This window comes from Panulirus ornatus, chromosome 1 (assembly GCF_036320965.1).
Source record: "Panulirus ornatus isolate Po-2019 chromosome 1, ASM3632096v1, whole genome shotgun sequence".
NCBI classification, from domain to species: domain Eukaryota; kingdom Metazoa; phylum Arthropoda; class Malacostraca; order Decapoda; family Palinuridae; genus Panulirus; species Panulirus ornatus.
The window spans coordinates 93169901-93183962 of record NC_092224.1 but is presented as its reverse complement, the minus strand read 5'-3'; the positions used below and the strand labels follow the sequence as shown (position 1 = coordinate 93183962).

General features: G+C 42.0%; 1 protein-coding gene across 6 annotated transcripts in view; it reads left to right on the top strand.

The window, feature by feature from the left end:
* Positions 1–14062, top strand: part of LOC139751036 (fibroblast growth factor receptor 4-like) — a 341174-nt gene that overhangs the window by 305916 nt on the left and 21196 nt on the right. For all 6 annotated transcript variants that reach the window (XM_071666158.1, XM_071666179.1, XM_071666176.1 and 3 more), the window contains 3 exons: positions 7295–7479; positions 7594–7873; positions 8098–8393. In XM_071666158.1, the coding sequence (XP_071522259.1) occupies positions 7295–7479; positions 7594–7873; positions 8098–8393 (761 nt within the window). The remainder of the gene's footprint in view (positions 1–7294; positions 7480–7593; positions 7874–8097; positions 8394–14062) is intronic.

Here is a 14062-nt window from a genome sequence, read left to right as displayed (position 1 = left end):
ATATATAAAAAAATATATATATATATGTGTACATATATATATATATATATATATATATATATATATATATATATATATATATATATATATATATATATATATATATATATATATATTTTTTTTTTTCATACTATTCGCCATTTCCCGCGATAGCGAGGTAGCGTTAAGAACAGAGGACTGGGCCTTTGAGGGAATATCCTCACCTGGCCCCCTTCTCTGTTCCTTCTTTTGGAAAATTAAAAAAAAAACGAGAGGGGAGGATTTCCAGCCCCCCGCTCCCTTCCCTTTTAGTCGCCTTCTACGACACGCAGGGAATACGTGGGAAGTATTCTTTCTCCCCTATCCCCAGGGATATATATATATATATATATATATATATATATATATATATATATATATATATATATATATTTATTTATTTATTTATTTTGCTTTGTCGCTGTCTCCCACGTTTGCAAGGTAGCGCAAGGAAACAGACGAAAGAAATGGCCCAACCCACCCCCATTCACAATGTATATACATACACGTCCACACACGCAAATATACATACCTATACATCTCAATGTACACATATATATACACACACAGACACATACATATATACCCATGCACACAATTCACACTGTCTGCCTTTATTCATTCCCACTGCCACCCCACCACACATGGAATACCATCCCCCTTTCCCCTCATGTGTGCAAGGTAGCACTAGGAAAAGACAACAAAGGCCCCATTCGTTCACACTCAGTCTCTAGCTGTCATGCAATAATGCCCGAAACCACAGCTCCCTTTCCACATCCAGGCCCCACACAACTTTCCATGGTTTACCCCAGATGCTTCACATGCCCTGATTCAATCCACTGACAGCACGTCAACCCCGGTATACCACATCGATCCAGTTCACTCTATTCCTTGCCCTCCTTTCACCCTCCTGCATGTTCAGGCCCCGATCACACAAAATCTTTTTCACTCCATCTTTCCACCTCCAATTTGGTCTCCCAGTTCTCCTCGTTCCCTCCACCTCCGACACATATATCCTCTTGGTCAATCTTTCCTCACTCATTCTCTCCATGTGCCCAAACCATTTCAAAACACCCTCTTCTGCTCTCTCAACCACGCTCTTTTTATTTCCACACATCTCTCTTACCCTTACGTTACTTACTCGATCAAACCACCTCACACCACACATTGTCCTCAAACATCTCATTTCCAGCACATCCATCCTCCTGCGCACAACTCTATCCATAGCCCACGCCTCGCAACCATACAACATTGTTGGAACCACTATTCCTTCAAACATACCCATTTTTGCTTTCCGAGATAATGTTCTCGACTTCCACACATTCTTCAAGGCTCCCAGGATTTTCGCCCCCTCCCCCACCCTATGATCCACTTCCGCTTCCATGGTTCCATCTGCTGCCAGATCCACTCCCAGATATCTAAAACACTTTACTTCCTCCAGTTTTTCTCCATTCAAACTTACCTCCCAATTGATATGGGATTTTTTTTTTTTTTTTTTTTTTTTGCTTTGTCGCTGTCTCCCGCGTTTGCGAGGTAGCACAAGGAAACAGACGAAAGAAATGGCCCAACCCACCCCCATACACATGCCTTGATTCAATCCACTGACAGCACGTCAACCCCGGTATACCACATCGCTCCAATTCACTCTATTCTTTGCCCTCCTTTCACCCTCCTGCATGTTCAGGCCCCGATCACACAAAATCTTTTTCACTCCATCTTTCCACCTCCAATTTGGTCTCCCTCTTCTCCTCGTTCCCTCCACCTCCGACACATATATCCTCTTGGTCAATCTTTTCTCACTCATTCTCTCCATGTGACCAAACCATTTCAAAACACCCTCTTCTGCTCTCTCAACCACGCTCTTTTTATTTCCACACATCTCTCTTACCCTTACGTTACTTACTCGATCAAACCACCTCACACCACACATTGTCCTCAAACATCTCATTTCCAGCACATCCATCCTCCTGCGCACAACTCTATCCATAGTCCATGCCTCGCAACCATACAACATTGTTGGAACCACTATTCCTTCAAACATACCCATTTTTGCTTTCCAAGATAATGTTCTCGACTTCCACACATTCTTCAAGGCTCCCAGAATTTTCGCCCCCTCCCTCACCCTATGATCAACTTCCGCTTCCATGGTTCCATCCGCTGCCAGATCCACTCCCAGATATCTAAAACACTTCACTTCCTCCAGTTTTTCTCCATTCAAACTCACCTCCCAATTGACTTTACCCTCAACCCTACTGTACCTAATAACCTTGCTCTTATTCACATTTACTCTTAACTTTCTTCTTTCACACACTTTACCAAACTCAGTCACCAGCTTCTGCAGTTTCTCACATGAATCAGCCACCAGCGCTGTATCATCAGCGAACAACAACTGACTCACTTCCCAAGCTCTCTCATCCCCAACAGACTTCATACTTGCCCCTCTTTCCAAAACTCTTGCATTCACCTCCCAGACAACCCCATCCATAAACAAATTAAACAACCATGGAGACATCACACACCCCTGCCGCAAACCTACATTCACTGAGAACCAATCACTTTCCTCTCTTCCTACACATATATATATATTTTTTTTTTTTTTTTTTTTTTTTTGCTTTGTCGCTGTCTCCCGCATTTGCGAGGTAGCGCAAGGAAACAGATGAAAGAAATGGCCCAACCCACCCCCATACACATGCCTTGATTCAATCCACTGACAGCACGTCAATCCCGGTATACCACATCGCTCCAATTCACTCTATTCTTTGCCCTCCTTTCACCCTCCTGCATGTTCAGGCCCCGATCACACAAAATCTTTTTCACTCCATCTTTCCACTTCCAATTTGGTCTCCCTCTTCTCCTCGTTCCCTCCACCTCCGACACATATATCCTCTTGGTCAATCTTTCCTCACTCATTCTCTCCATGTGACCATACCATTTCAAAACACCCTCTTCTGCTCTCTCAACCACGCTCTTTTTATTTCCACACATCTCTCTTACCCTTACGTTACTTACTCGATCAAACCACCTCACACCACACATTGTCCTCAAACATCTCATTTCCAGCACATCCATCCTCCTGCGCACAACTCTATCCATAGTCCACGCCTCGCAACCATACAACATTGTTGGAACCACTGTTCCTTCAAACATACCCATTTTTGCTTTCCGAGATAATGTTCTCGACTTCCACACATTCTTCAAGGCTCCCAGAATTTTCGCCCCCTCCCCCACCCTATGATCCACTTCCGCTTCCATGGTTCCATCCGCTGCCAGATCCACTCCCAGATATCTAAAACACTTCACTTCCTCCAGTTTTTCTCCATTCAAACTCACCTCCCAATTGAATTGACCCTCAACCCTACTGTACCTAATAACCTTGCTCTTATTCACATTTACTCTTAACTTTCTTCTTTCACACACTTTACCAAACTCAGTCACCAGCTTCTGCAGTTTCTCACATGAATCAGCCACCAGCGCTGTATCATTTTTTTTTTAATTTTCCAAAAGAAGGAACAGAGGGGGGCCAGGTGAGGATATTCCACAAAGGCCCAGTCCTCTGTTCTTAACGCTACCTCGCTAATGCGGGAAATGGCGGATAGTTTAAAAGAAAAAGAAAGAAAAATATATATATATATATATATATATATATATATATATATATATATATATATATATATATATATATGGATGTGCTGGAAATGAGATGTTTGAGGACAATGTGTGGTGTGAGGTGGTTTGATCGAGTGAGTAACGTAAGGGTAAGAGAGATGTGTGGAAGTAAAAAGAGCGTGGTTGAGAGAGCAGAAGAGGGTGTTTTGAAATGGTTTGGTCACATGGAGAGAATGAGTGAGGAAAGATTGACCAAGAGGATATATGTGTTGGAGGTGGAGGGAACGAGGAGAAGAGGGAGACCAAATTGGAGGTGGAAAGATGGAGTGAAAAAGATTTTGTGTGATCGGGGCCTGAACATGCAGGAGGGTGAAAGGAGGGCAAAGAATAGAGTGAATTGGAGCGATGTGGTATACCGGGGTTGACGTGCTGTCAGTGGATTGAATCAAGGCATGTGTATGGGGATGGGTTGGGCCATTTCTTTCGTCTGTTTCCTTGCGCTACCTCGCAAACGCGGGAGACAGCGACAAAGCAAAAAAAAAAAAAATATATATATACATATATATATATATATATATATATATATATATATATATATATATATGTTGGGGTGAGGAGGGTGGTGAGAGTAAGTGAGCTTGGGAAGGAGACTTGTCTGAGGAAGTACCAGGAGAGACTGAGTACAGAATGGAAAAAATGAGAACAATGGAAGTAAGGGGAGTGGGGGAGGAATGGGATGTATTTAGGGAATCAGTGATGGAGTGCGCAAAAGATGCTTGTGGCATGAGAAGCGCGGGAAGTGGGTTGATTAGAAAAGGTAGTGAGTGGTGGGATGAAGAAGTAAGATTATTAGTGAAAGGAAAGAGAGAGGCATTTGGATGATTTTTGCAGGGAAAAAATGCAATTGAGTGGGAGATGTATAAGAGAAAGAGACAAGAGGTCAAGAGAAAGGTGCAAGAGGTGAAAAAGAGGGCAAATGAGAGTTGGAGTGAGAGAGTATCATTAAATTTTAGGGAGAATAAAAAGATGTTCTGGAAGGAGGTAATTAAAGTGCGTAAGACAAGGGAGCAAATGGGAACTTCAGTGAAGGGGGCTAATGGGGAGGTGATAGCAAGTAGTGGTGATGTGAGAAGGAGATGGAGTGAGTATTTTGAAGGTTTGTTGAATGTGTTTGATGATAGAGTGGCAGATATAGGGTGTTTTGGTTGAGGTGGTGTGCAAAGTGAGAGGGTTAGGGAAAATGATTTGGTAAACAGAGAAGAGGTAGTAAAAGCTTTGCGGAAGATGAAAGCCGGCAAGGCAGCAGGTTTGGATGGTATTGCAGTGGAATCTATTAAAAAAGGGGGTGACTGTATTGTTGACTGGTTGGTAAGGTTATTTAATGTATGTATGACTCATGGTGAGGTGCCTGAGGATTGGCGGAATGCGTGCATAGTGCCATTGTACAAAGGCAAAGGGGACAAGAGTGAGTGCTCAAATTACAGAGGTATAAGTTTGTTGAGTATTCCTGGTAAATTATATGGGAGGGTATTGATTGAGAGGGTGAAGGCATGTACAGAGCATCAGATTGGGGAAGAGCAGTGTGGTTTCAGAAGTGGTAGAGGATGTGTGGATCAGGTGTTTGCTTTGAAGAATGTATGTGAGAAATACTTAGAAAAGCAAATGGATTTGTATGTAGCATTTATGGATCTGGAGAAGGCATATGATAGAGTTGATAGAGATGCTCTGTGGAAGGTATTAAGAATATATGGTGTGGGAGGCAAGTTGATAGAAGCAGTGAAAAGTTTTTATTGAGGATGTAAGGCATGTGTACGTGTAGGAAGAGAGGAAAGTGATTGGTTCTCAGTGAATGTAGGTTTGCGGCAGGGGTGTGTGATGTCTCCATGGTTGTTTAATTTGTTTATGGATGGGGTTGTTAGGGAGGTGAATGCAAGAGTTTTGGAAAGAGGGGCAAGTATGCAGTCTGTTGGGGATGAGAGAGCTTGGGAAGTGAGTCAGTTGTTGTTCGCTGATGATACAGCACTGGTGGCTGATTCATGTGAGAAACTGCAGAAGCTGGTGACTGAGTTTGGCAAAGTGTGTGAAAGAAGAAAGTTAAGAGTAAATGTGAATAAGAGCAAGGTTATTAGGTACAGTAGGGTTGAGGGTCGTCAGTTGGGAGGTAAGTTTGAATGGAGAAAAACTGGAGGAAGTAAAGTGTTTTAGATATCTGGGAGTGGATCTGGCAGCGGATGGAACCATGGAAGCGGAAGTGAATCATAGGGTGGGGGAGGGGGCGAAAATCCTGGGAGCCTTGAAGAATGTTTGCAAGTCGAGAATATTATCTCAGGAAAGCAAAAATGGGTATGTTTGAAGGAATAGTGGTTCCAACAATGTTGTATGGTTGCAAGGCGTGGGCTATGGGTAGAGTTGTGCGTAGGAGGGTGGATGTGCTGGAAATGAGATGTTTGAGGACAATATGTGGTGTGAGGTGGTTTGATCGAGTAAGTAATGTAAGGGTAAGAGAGATGTGTGGAAATAAAAAGAGCGTGGTTGAGAGAGCAGAAGAGGGTGTTTTGAAATGGTTTGGGCACATGGAGAGAATGAGTGAGGAAGGATTGACCAAGAGGATATATGTGTCGGAGGTGGAGGGAACGAGAGGTGGGAGACCAAATTGGAGGTGGAATGATGGAGTGAAAAATATTTTGAGTGATCGGGGCCTGAACATGCAGGAGGGTGAAAGGCGGGCAAGGAATAGAGTGAATTGGATCGATGTGGTATACCAGGGTTGACGTGCTGTCAGTGGATTGAATCAGGGCATGTGAAGCGTCTGGGGTAAACCATGGAAAGTTGTGTGGGGCCTGGATGTGGAAAGGGAGCTGTGGTTTCGGGCATTATTGCATGACAGCTAGAGACTGAGTGTGAACAAATGTTGCCTTTGTTGTCTTTTCCTAGCGCTACCTCGCACACATGAGGGGGGAGGGGGATGTTATTCCATGTGTGGCAAGGTGGCAATGGGAATAAATAAAGGCAGACATTATGAATTATGTACATGTGTTTATATGTATATGTCTGTGTGTGTATATATATGTGTACATTGATATGTATAGGTATGTATATTTGTGTGTGTGGCCGTGTATGTATATACATGTGTATGGGGGTGGGTTGGGCCATTTCTTTCGTCTGTTTCCTTGCGCTACCTTGCAAACGCGGGAGACAGCGACAAAGCAAAATAGAATAAATATATAAAATGTGTATATGAGTGGATGGATAGTTCTTCGTCTGTTTCTTGGCACCACCTCACTGATGCGGGAAACATCTATCAAGCATGATGAAATGAAATGAATAAAGAATATTTCAGAAAAAGATTTTTAAGGAAGAATTAAGGATCAGATGCACTGGAAGCACTTTGTGTTTGGGGATGGCATGATTGAAGATATTTGTCTCAATTGACAAATTACCATGTGTAAAATGAAAAGAAGTACATTTACAAGGGTCAAAGTATGTGTTTCATTTTAATGCACAGGACACAAGGATATGTGTGAATAATGTTGTGAAAGCTTTATTATATGTACCTGATCCATCCTGGTAAATTGGGAATGATGATAATAGATGGATAGATCAATAGATAGATTGTATTTTTTGTTGTTGTGAAGATGGTTGCTAAGATGTACAATAATAATTTTTTCAGAGGGGCCTATCAGTGTGGAACCAGAGTCTCAGGCCACTGTGGTTTTGGGGGTAGTTTTAGTCTCTGTTTTGGTGATTGCCGGCATCCTGGCATCCTTTGTTTGGAAAAAATGGAAAAAGGAGAAACAGCGTGCAATAGATTTGGAACGTGCAAAAGAACACATCACACAGCAGTGGATAAAAAAGGTTGGTTGTGCATTATTATCACTTTATCCAATATTTTTTTATATATGACGGTTTACTTGAAATTTTGAAATATTAGAAAATGCTTGTTTAAAAAAAGATTTTCATATGCCTTAGGTTATTGTGGAACGTCAAATGTCTGACGCTTCACAGGAGCCTCTTCTTGTCCCAACCATCAAGATTGAGCGTTGTCAGTCAAGGACACGTGTAGGCTCTGAAGTTACAAGCATATCAGAGTATGAGCTCCCTGTGGATGCTGCATGGGAGCTTCCACGTTCAAAACTGGTAATGGGAGAATCTTTAGGAGAAGGGGCCTTTGGAAAAGTTGTAAGAGCAGAAGTTCAAGGGATTCTCAAGCCAGATGTGATTACAACTGTGGCAGTAAAAATGTTAAAGGGTAAGTGTTCTTTCCATCAAAGTTTTCTCTGTAACACTAATTTGAAGACATATTATTTTTTTCTCACAGAGAATTTGTATTCACAGTAGTTCATTGTTGTGCATACTTCAGCAGTTCAATGGTCCCATGTTTATGGACACAACTATAAACTTATGTGGAAGAAATGTTTCACTGCGCCTCAGGAAGGTTGTAATGTTTCATTACTGTGTTCTTTGTTTTTACAGAGGGCCACACAGATTCAGAACTTATGGACTTAGTGTCAGAGATGGAAATGATGAAAATGATTGGAACTCACATGAACATCATCAACTTACTGGGTTGCTGTACACAAGGTGGTCCTCTTTATGTCATTGTTGAGTATGCAGCACATGGAAACTTACGTGACTATTTACGTAACAACAGGCCCTCTTCTGGGTATGAAAGAGCAATTGGCCAGGAGCCAGAAGCAATTACACAGAAGAATCTGGTCAGCTTTGCATACCAAGTAGCTCGCGGAATGGAATACCTAGCATCAAAAAAGGTAAAACCTGTAGTTATTGAAAGTATGAAAAACATCAGTTTTCTTTTCATAAGATGTGTATAGTCATGGGGACAGATAAAATGATGCTTAGAATGCTCATCTTCTGTATATGCTCCCAATGAAGAGATAGGAATGGAATTATAATTTTATGAAAATTGTAGACAATGCGACAAGGTTGAGTCCCAGCTCATCACTTGATTGTAGCAGGGTAGTAAATCTGTTCCTAAGGCATTGGAAAACCCGTCTCTTTGGTAGGCTTTATGGTTGTGGACCCCAGATCTGCAAAATTAATTCAACTGTGGTATGCATTATACCCAGTCAGTTGGGGTACGGATTGGGCTGGTAATGCTAGACATGATTTCCATCCTTTTTTGCCTTAGATATGAATCAAAGTATCACTCATTATTGAAGCAAATAACCTTTTGCCTTAGATACATATCTTTGATTATTTACCAGAACTGTATGTAATGAACAGGTGAACAGTTAACTGAGGTCATCTACACTGTAATTCTTTAATGATTCATATTTATGTAAAGGTTTATTGTTTCCCACATTATCACCATGAACAGAAACTAGGCCCTGCAGACCTTTCCTTGCTTTCTCCTAATAGGTTCGTTTCTTTGGTTCAGTCCACAGACAGTATATTGCCCCCTGAGTTCCACATTGATCCAGTTTGCTCTGTCTTATGCCCAAGGTTCAATACACTGACAGCACATTGTCCCATATAATCTGCGTTGAACCAGTTTGCTCTATCCCATGCACTCTTTACACTCTCCTGTACATTCATGTTCTGAACACTCAGTACCTTTTCCATTCCATCCTACCATCTCCAATTTGGCTTCACCCTTGTTCTCTCCACATCTGACACATATGCCTTGTTTTCCAACCTCCTCACCCATCCACTCCATATGTCCAAACCATTTCAGTACACCCTTGTGAATTCTCTCATCCATACTCTTATGTCCATGCTTCTCTCGTACCCTGTCATTTCTTAGACGATCATCGCTTCTAACATCACACACACATTTCATATCCAACACATTTGCCCTTTTCTATACAACACTATTGGGATTACTGTCCCATCAAGTATGCCCATTTTTATCCTTGCCTTTCTTTCCACACACTCTTTAAGGCACCCACAACCTTAATCCCCTTACCAATCCTAAGGCTCACATCATTATTATTTTTCAGTCCTGTTTGCCATTTCCTGCATTTACCAGATACTGCTAGAAACACTTGAAGAAATGGCCCCATTAGCTCACATCCACTCCTTACCTATCATGTGCAGTGCACTGAAACCAGAACCCCCTATCCACAACCAGGCTCCACAGACCTTTCTGTGGTTTCAGTTGATTACTTCATATGCCCTGGTTCAGCCCATTGACAGCTTGTCATCCCTTGTAAACCATGTCACTCCAATTTGCACTTCTTACACCCTCCCATATGTTTAGGCCCCATGGTTTCAAAGCATTTTTCATACCATCCTTCCACCTCCTTCTATCTGTGACATGTACACCCTCTCATTCATTGTTTCTCACTCATCCTCCATGTGTCCAAACTATTTCTGCACACATCCTTCAGTTCTCTTAGACATACTCCTCTTACTAGCATTATTATTAATTTTTGTTTTTTCATACTTGATTGCTGTTTCATATATTATTGAGGTAGTGCCAGGAACAGATAAAGAAATACCACATCCGCTCACATCCATTCTCTTGCTCTCATGTGTCATGCACCAAACTACAGTTCTCTGTCCTCAACCAGGCCCCACAAACCTTTCCATGGTTTACCCTGGATGCTTTACATGACCTGGTTCAGTTCCCTGACAGCACATCGACCCCAGTACATCACATCATTCCAATTCACTCTATCCTCTGCACGCCTTTTGCCCTCTTTCATGTTCAGGCCCCATTTGCTTAAAATCTTTTTCACTCCATCCTTCTATTTCCAATTTAGTGTCCCTTTTCTTGTTCCCTTCACTTCTGACACATATATCATCGTTGTCAACATTTCCTTTCCTCATTTGATAAAAGCTTGTCACTGCTTATAGCAGCTTTCCTCCCACACTGTATATTCCTGATATCTTCCACAAAGCATCTCTGTCAACCCTATCATTTCACTTTCTTCAGATCCATAAATGCCATATACAAATCCTTATGCTTTTCTAAGTGTATCTCTCACACATTCTTTAAAGCAAACACCTGATCCACACATCATTTACCACTTCTTAAACAACACTGCTCCTTCCCAGTTTGATACTCTTTACATGCTTATACCCCTGTCAGGCAATACCCTCCCATACAACTTACCTGGTATTCTCAACAAAAATGGCCATGGCATATTTCATCATAAGCAAGGCTTTCGCCTCAAACCACTTTCCATGATTCTCACTTTGCATATCGCCCAGACCCAAACATCCTACGTCTGCCATCCTATCAAACATTTAATGGTATTTCAGAATGTTCATTTCATATCCTCTTTACCTCACCACTACCTTTCATCACTTACCCTGTTGACCCCTTCACCAGCATTCCCATTTGTTCTTTTGCCTTTCACACATTATTTACCCCATTCCATGACATCTTATTTTCTACTAAGTTTCCTGATACTTGCTCAACCCAGCTCTCATTTGCTGCTTTTTCAACCCCTGCACTTTCCTCTTGACCTCATTTCCTCTTTCTCTTCTATATCCCCCAATCATTAGCACTCCTCTCCTATAAGTACTGCCCAAATACCTCTCTTTTCTCTTTCACTTGCAACTTTACTTCATCCCTCCACTCACTACCCTTTTTAATCTACCCTTCTCCCATTTTTTGCATGCCACATGTATCTCTTGCACGTTGGCACTGCTTCCCTAAATACCTCCCATTCCTTACCCACTCCCCTTGCTTCATTTACCTTCACCTTTTGCCATTCTACACTGAATCACCTCTGGCATTTCTTCACACAAGTCTTTTTCGCAAACCTCTGCAAATCTTCACCATTGCCTCCACAAGATAGTGATCAGGTATCCTACCAGCTGTCCCTCTCAGCACAATTACATCCAAAAGTCTCTCTTTTACACACTTTGAGTGTATGTATAATTCTGCAGTGCCTGCAGACCATCTCTTTTTAAACCAGATGAATAAAGGCAGCAAGTATGAATTATGTGCATGTGTATATATGTATATGTGCGTGTGGACGTGTATGTATATACATAAGTATGTGGGTGGGTTGGGCCATTTCTTTCATCTGTTTCCTTGGGCTACCTCACTGACGCGGGAGACAGCAACAAAGTATAATAAATAACATTTCAAAGTATTTATTTATTTATTTTGCTTTGTCGCTGTTTCCCACGTTTGCGAGGTAGCACAAGGAAACAGACGAAAGAAATGGCCCATCCCACTCCCATACACATGTATATACACACACGTCCACACACGCAAATATACATACCTATACATCTCAATGTACACATATATATACACACACAGACACATACATATATACCCATGCACACAATTCACACTGTCTGCCTCTATTCATTTCCATCGCCACCTCGCCACACATGGAAATACCATCCCCCTCCCCCCTCATATGTGCGAGGTAGCGCTAGGAAAAGACAATAATGGCCTCATTCGTTCACACTTAGTCTCTAGCTGTCATGCAATAATGCCCGAAACCACAGCTCCCTTTCCACATCTAGGCCCCACACAACTTTCCATGGTTTACCCCAGACACTTCACATGCCCTGATTCAATCCACTGACAGCACGTCAACCCCGGTATACCACATCGATCCAATTCACTCTATTCCTTGCCCGCCTTTCACCCTCCTGCATGTTCAGGCCCCGATCACTCAAAATCTTTTTCACTCCATCTTTCCACCTCCAATTTGGTCTCCCACTTCTCCTTGTTCCCTCCACCTCCGACACATATATCCTCTTGGTCAATCTTTCCTCACTCATTCTCTCCATGTGCCCAAACCATTTCAAAACACCCTCTTCTGCTTTCTCAACCACGCTCTTTTTATTTCCACACAACTCTCTTACCCTTACATTACTTACTCGATCAAACCACCTCACACCACACATTGTCCTCAAACATCTCATTTCCAGCACATCCACCCTCCTGCGCACAACTCTATCCATAGCCCATGCCTCGCAACCATACAACATTGTTGGAACCACTATTCCTTCAAACATACCCATTTTTGCTTTCCGAGATAATGTTCTCGACTTCCACACATTCTTCAAGGCTCCCAGGATTTTTGCCCCCTCCCCCACCCTATGATTCACTTCCGCTTCCATGGTTCCATCCGCTGCCAGATCCACTCCCAGATATCTAAAACACTTTACTTCCTCCAGTTTTTCTCCATTCAAACTTACCTCCCAATTTACTTGACCCTCAACCCTACTGTACCTAATAACCTTGCTCTTATTCATATTTACTCTTAACTTTCTTCTTTCACACACTTTACCAAACTCAGTCTCCAGCTTCTGCAGTTTCTCACATGAATCAGCCACCAGCGCTGTATCATCAGCGAACAACAACTGACTCACTTCCCAAGCTCTCTCATCCACAACAGACTTCATACTTGCCCCTCTTTCCAAAACTCTTGCATTCACCTCCCTAACAACCCCATCCATAAACAAATTAAACAACCATGGAGACATCACACACCCCTGCCGCAAACCTACATTCACTGAGAACCAATCACTTTCCTCTCTTCCTACACGTACACATGCCTTACATCCTCGATAAAAGTATACATACATATGCTTACACAGACATATACATATATACACAAGTACATATTCATACTTGCTGCCTTCATCCATTCCTGTTGCCACCCTGCCAAACATGAAATGGCATCATCATCATCCATTTTACTGATGTTCCATATGGAACAACTGAACAACATCCTCATCTGCACACATCCATTCTGTAGCTGTCATGTATGATACACTGAAACTAGAGACTACCATCCACAGCCAAGCCACATAGACTATTCTGTGGGTTATCTTGCCCACTTCATATGACCTTGTTCAGCCCATTAATAGCACATTGCCCCCTGTATACCACATTGATCCAGGTCATTGTGTCTCATACATGCCTCCCACCTTCCTGTATGCTCAGGCCCCAGAACTGTAGGAAACTCCTTCACTCCATTCTTCCATCTCTGTAATGATTTTTCCCCTTTCTTTTCTGCCCTCCATTTCTGACATAGAAAATTCATTTAAAATTTTTACTTTTCATATGTAACAAACAGTAATGTTTTTGTACAGGTTATGAGTGTGAAAATTGACTAAATTTTTATTGTTATAACTGGCAGCATAGGTTTGAACTCTGCTCCTGTCTTTAACAAAATCCCATTCTCAGGATTAACAGATGAGCATCTTTCATTTATACACAGTATTTGGATTTTTAAGCTTGTATATTTTAGAGAGCTTGGGAAGTGAGTCAGTTGTTGTTTGCTGATGATACAGCGCTGATGGCTGATTCATGTGAGAAACTGCAGAAGCTGGTGACTGAGTTTGGTAAAGTGTGTGAAAGAAGAAAGTTAAGAGTAAATGTGAATAAGAGTAAGGTTATTAGGTACAGTAGGGTTGAGGGTCAAGTCAATTGGGAGGTGAGTTTGAATGGAGAAAAACTGGAGGAAGTGAAGTGTTTTAGATATCTGGGAGTGGA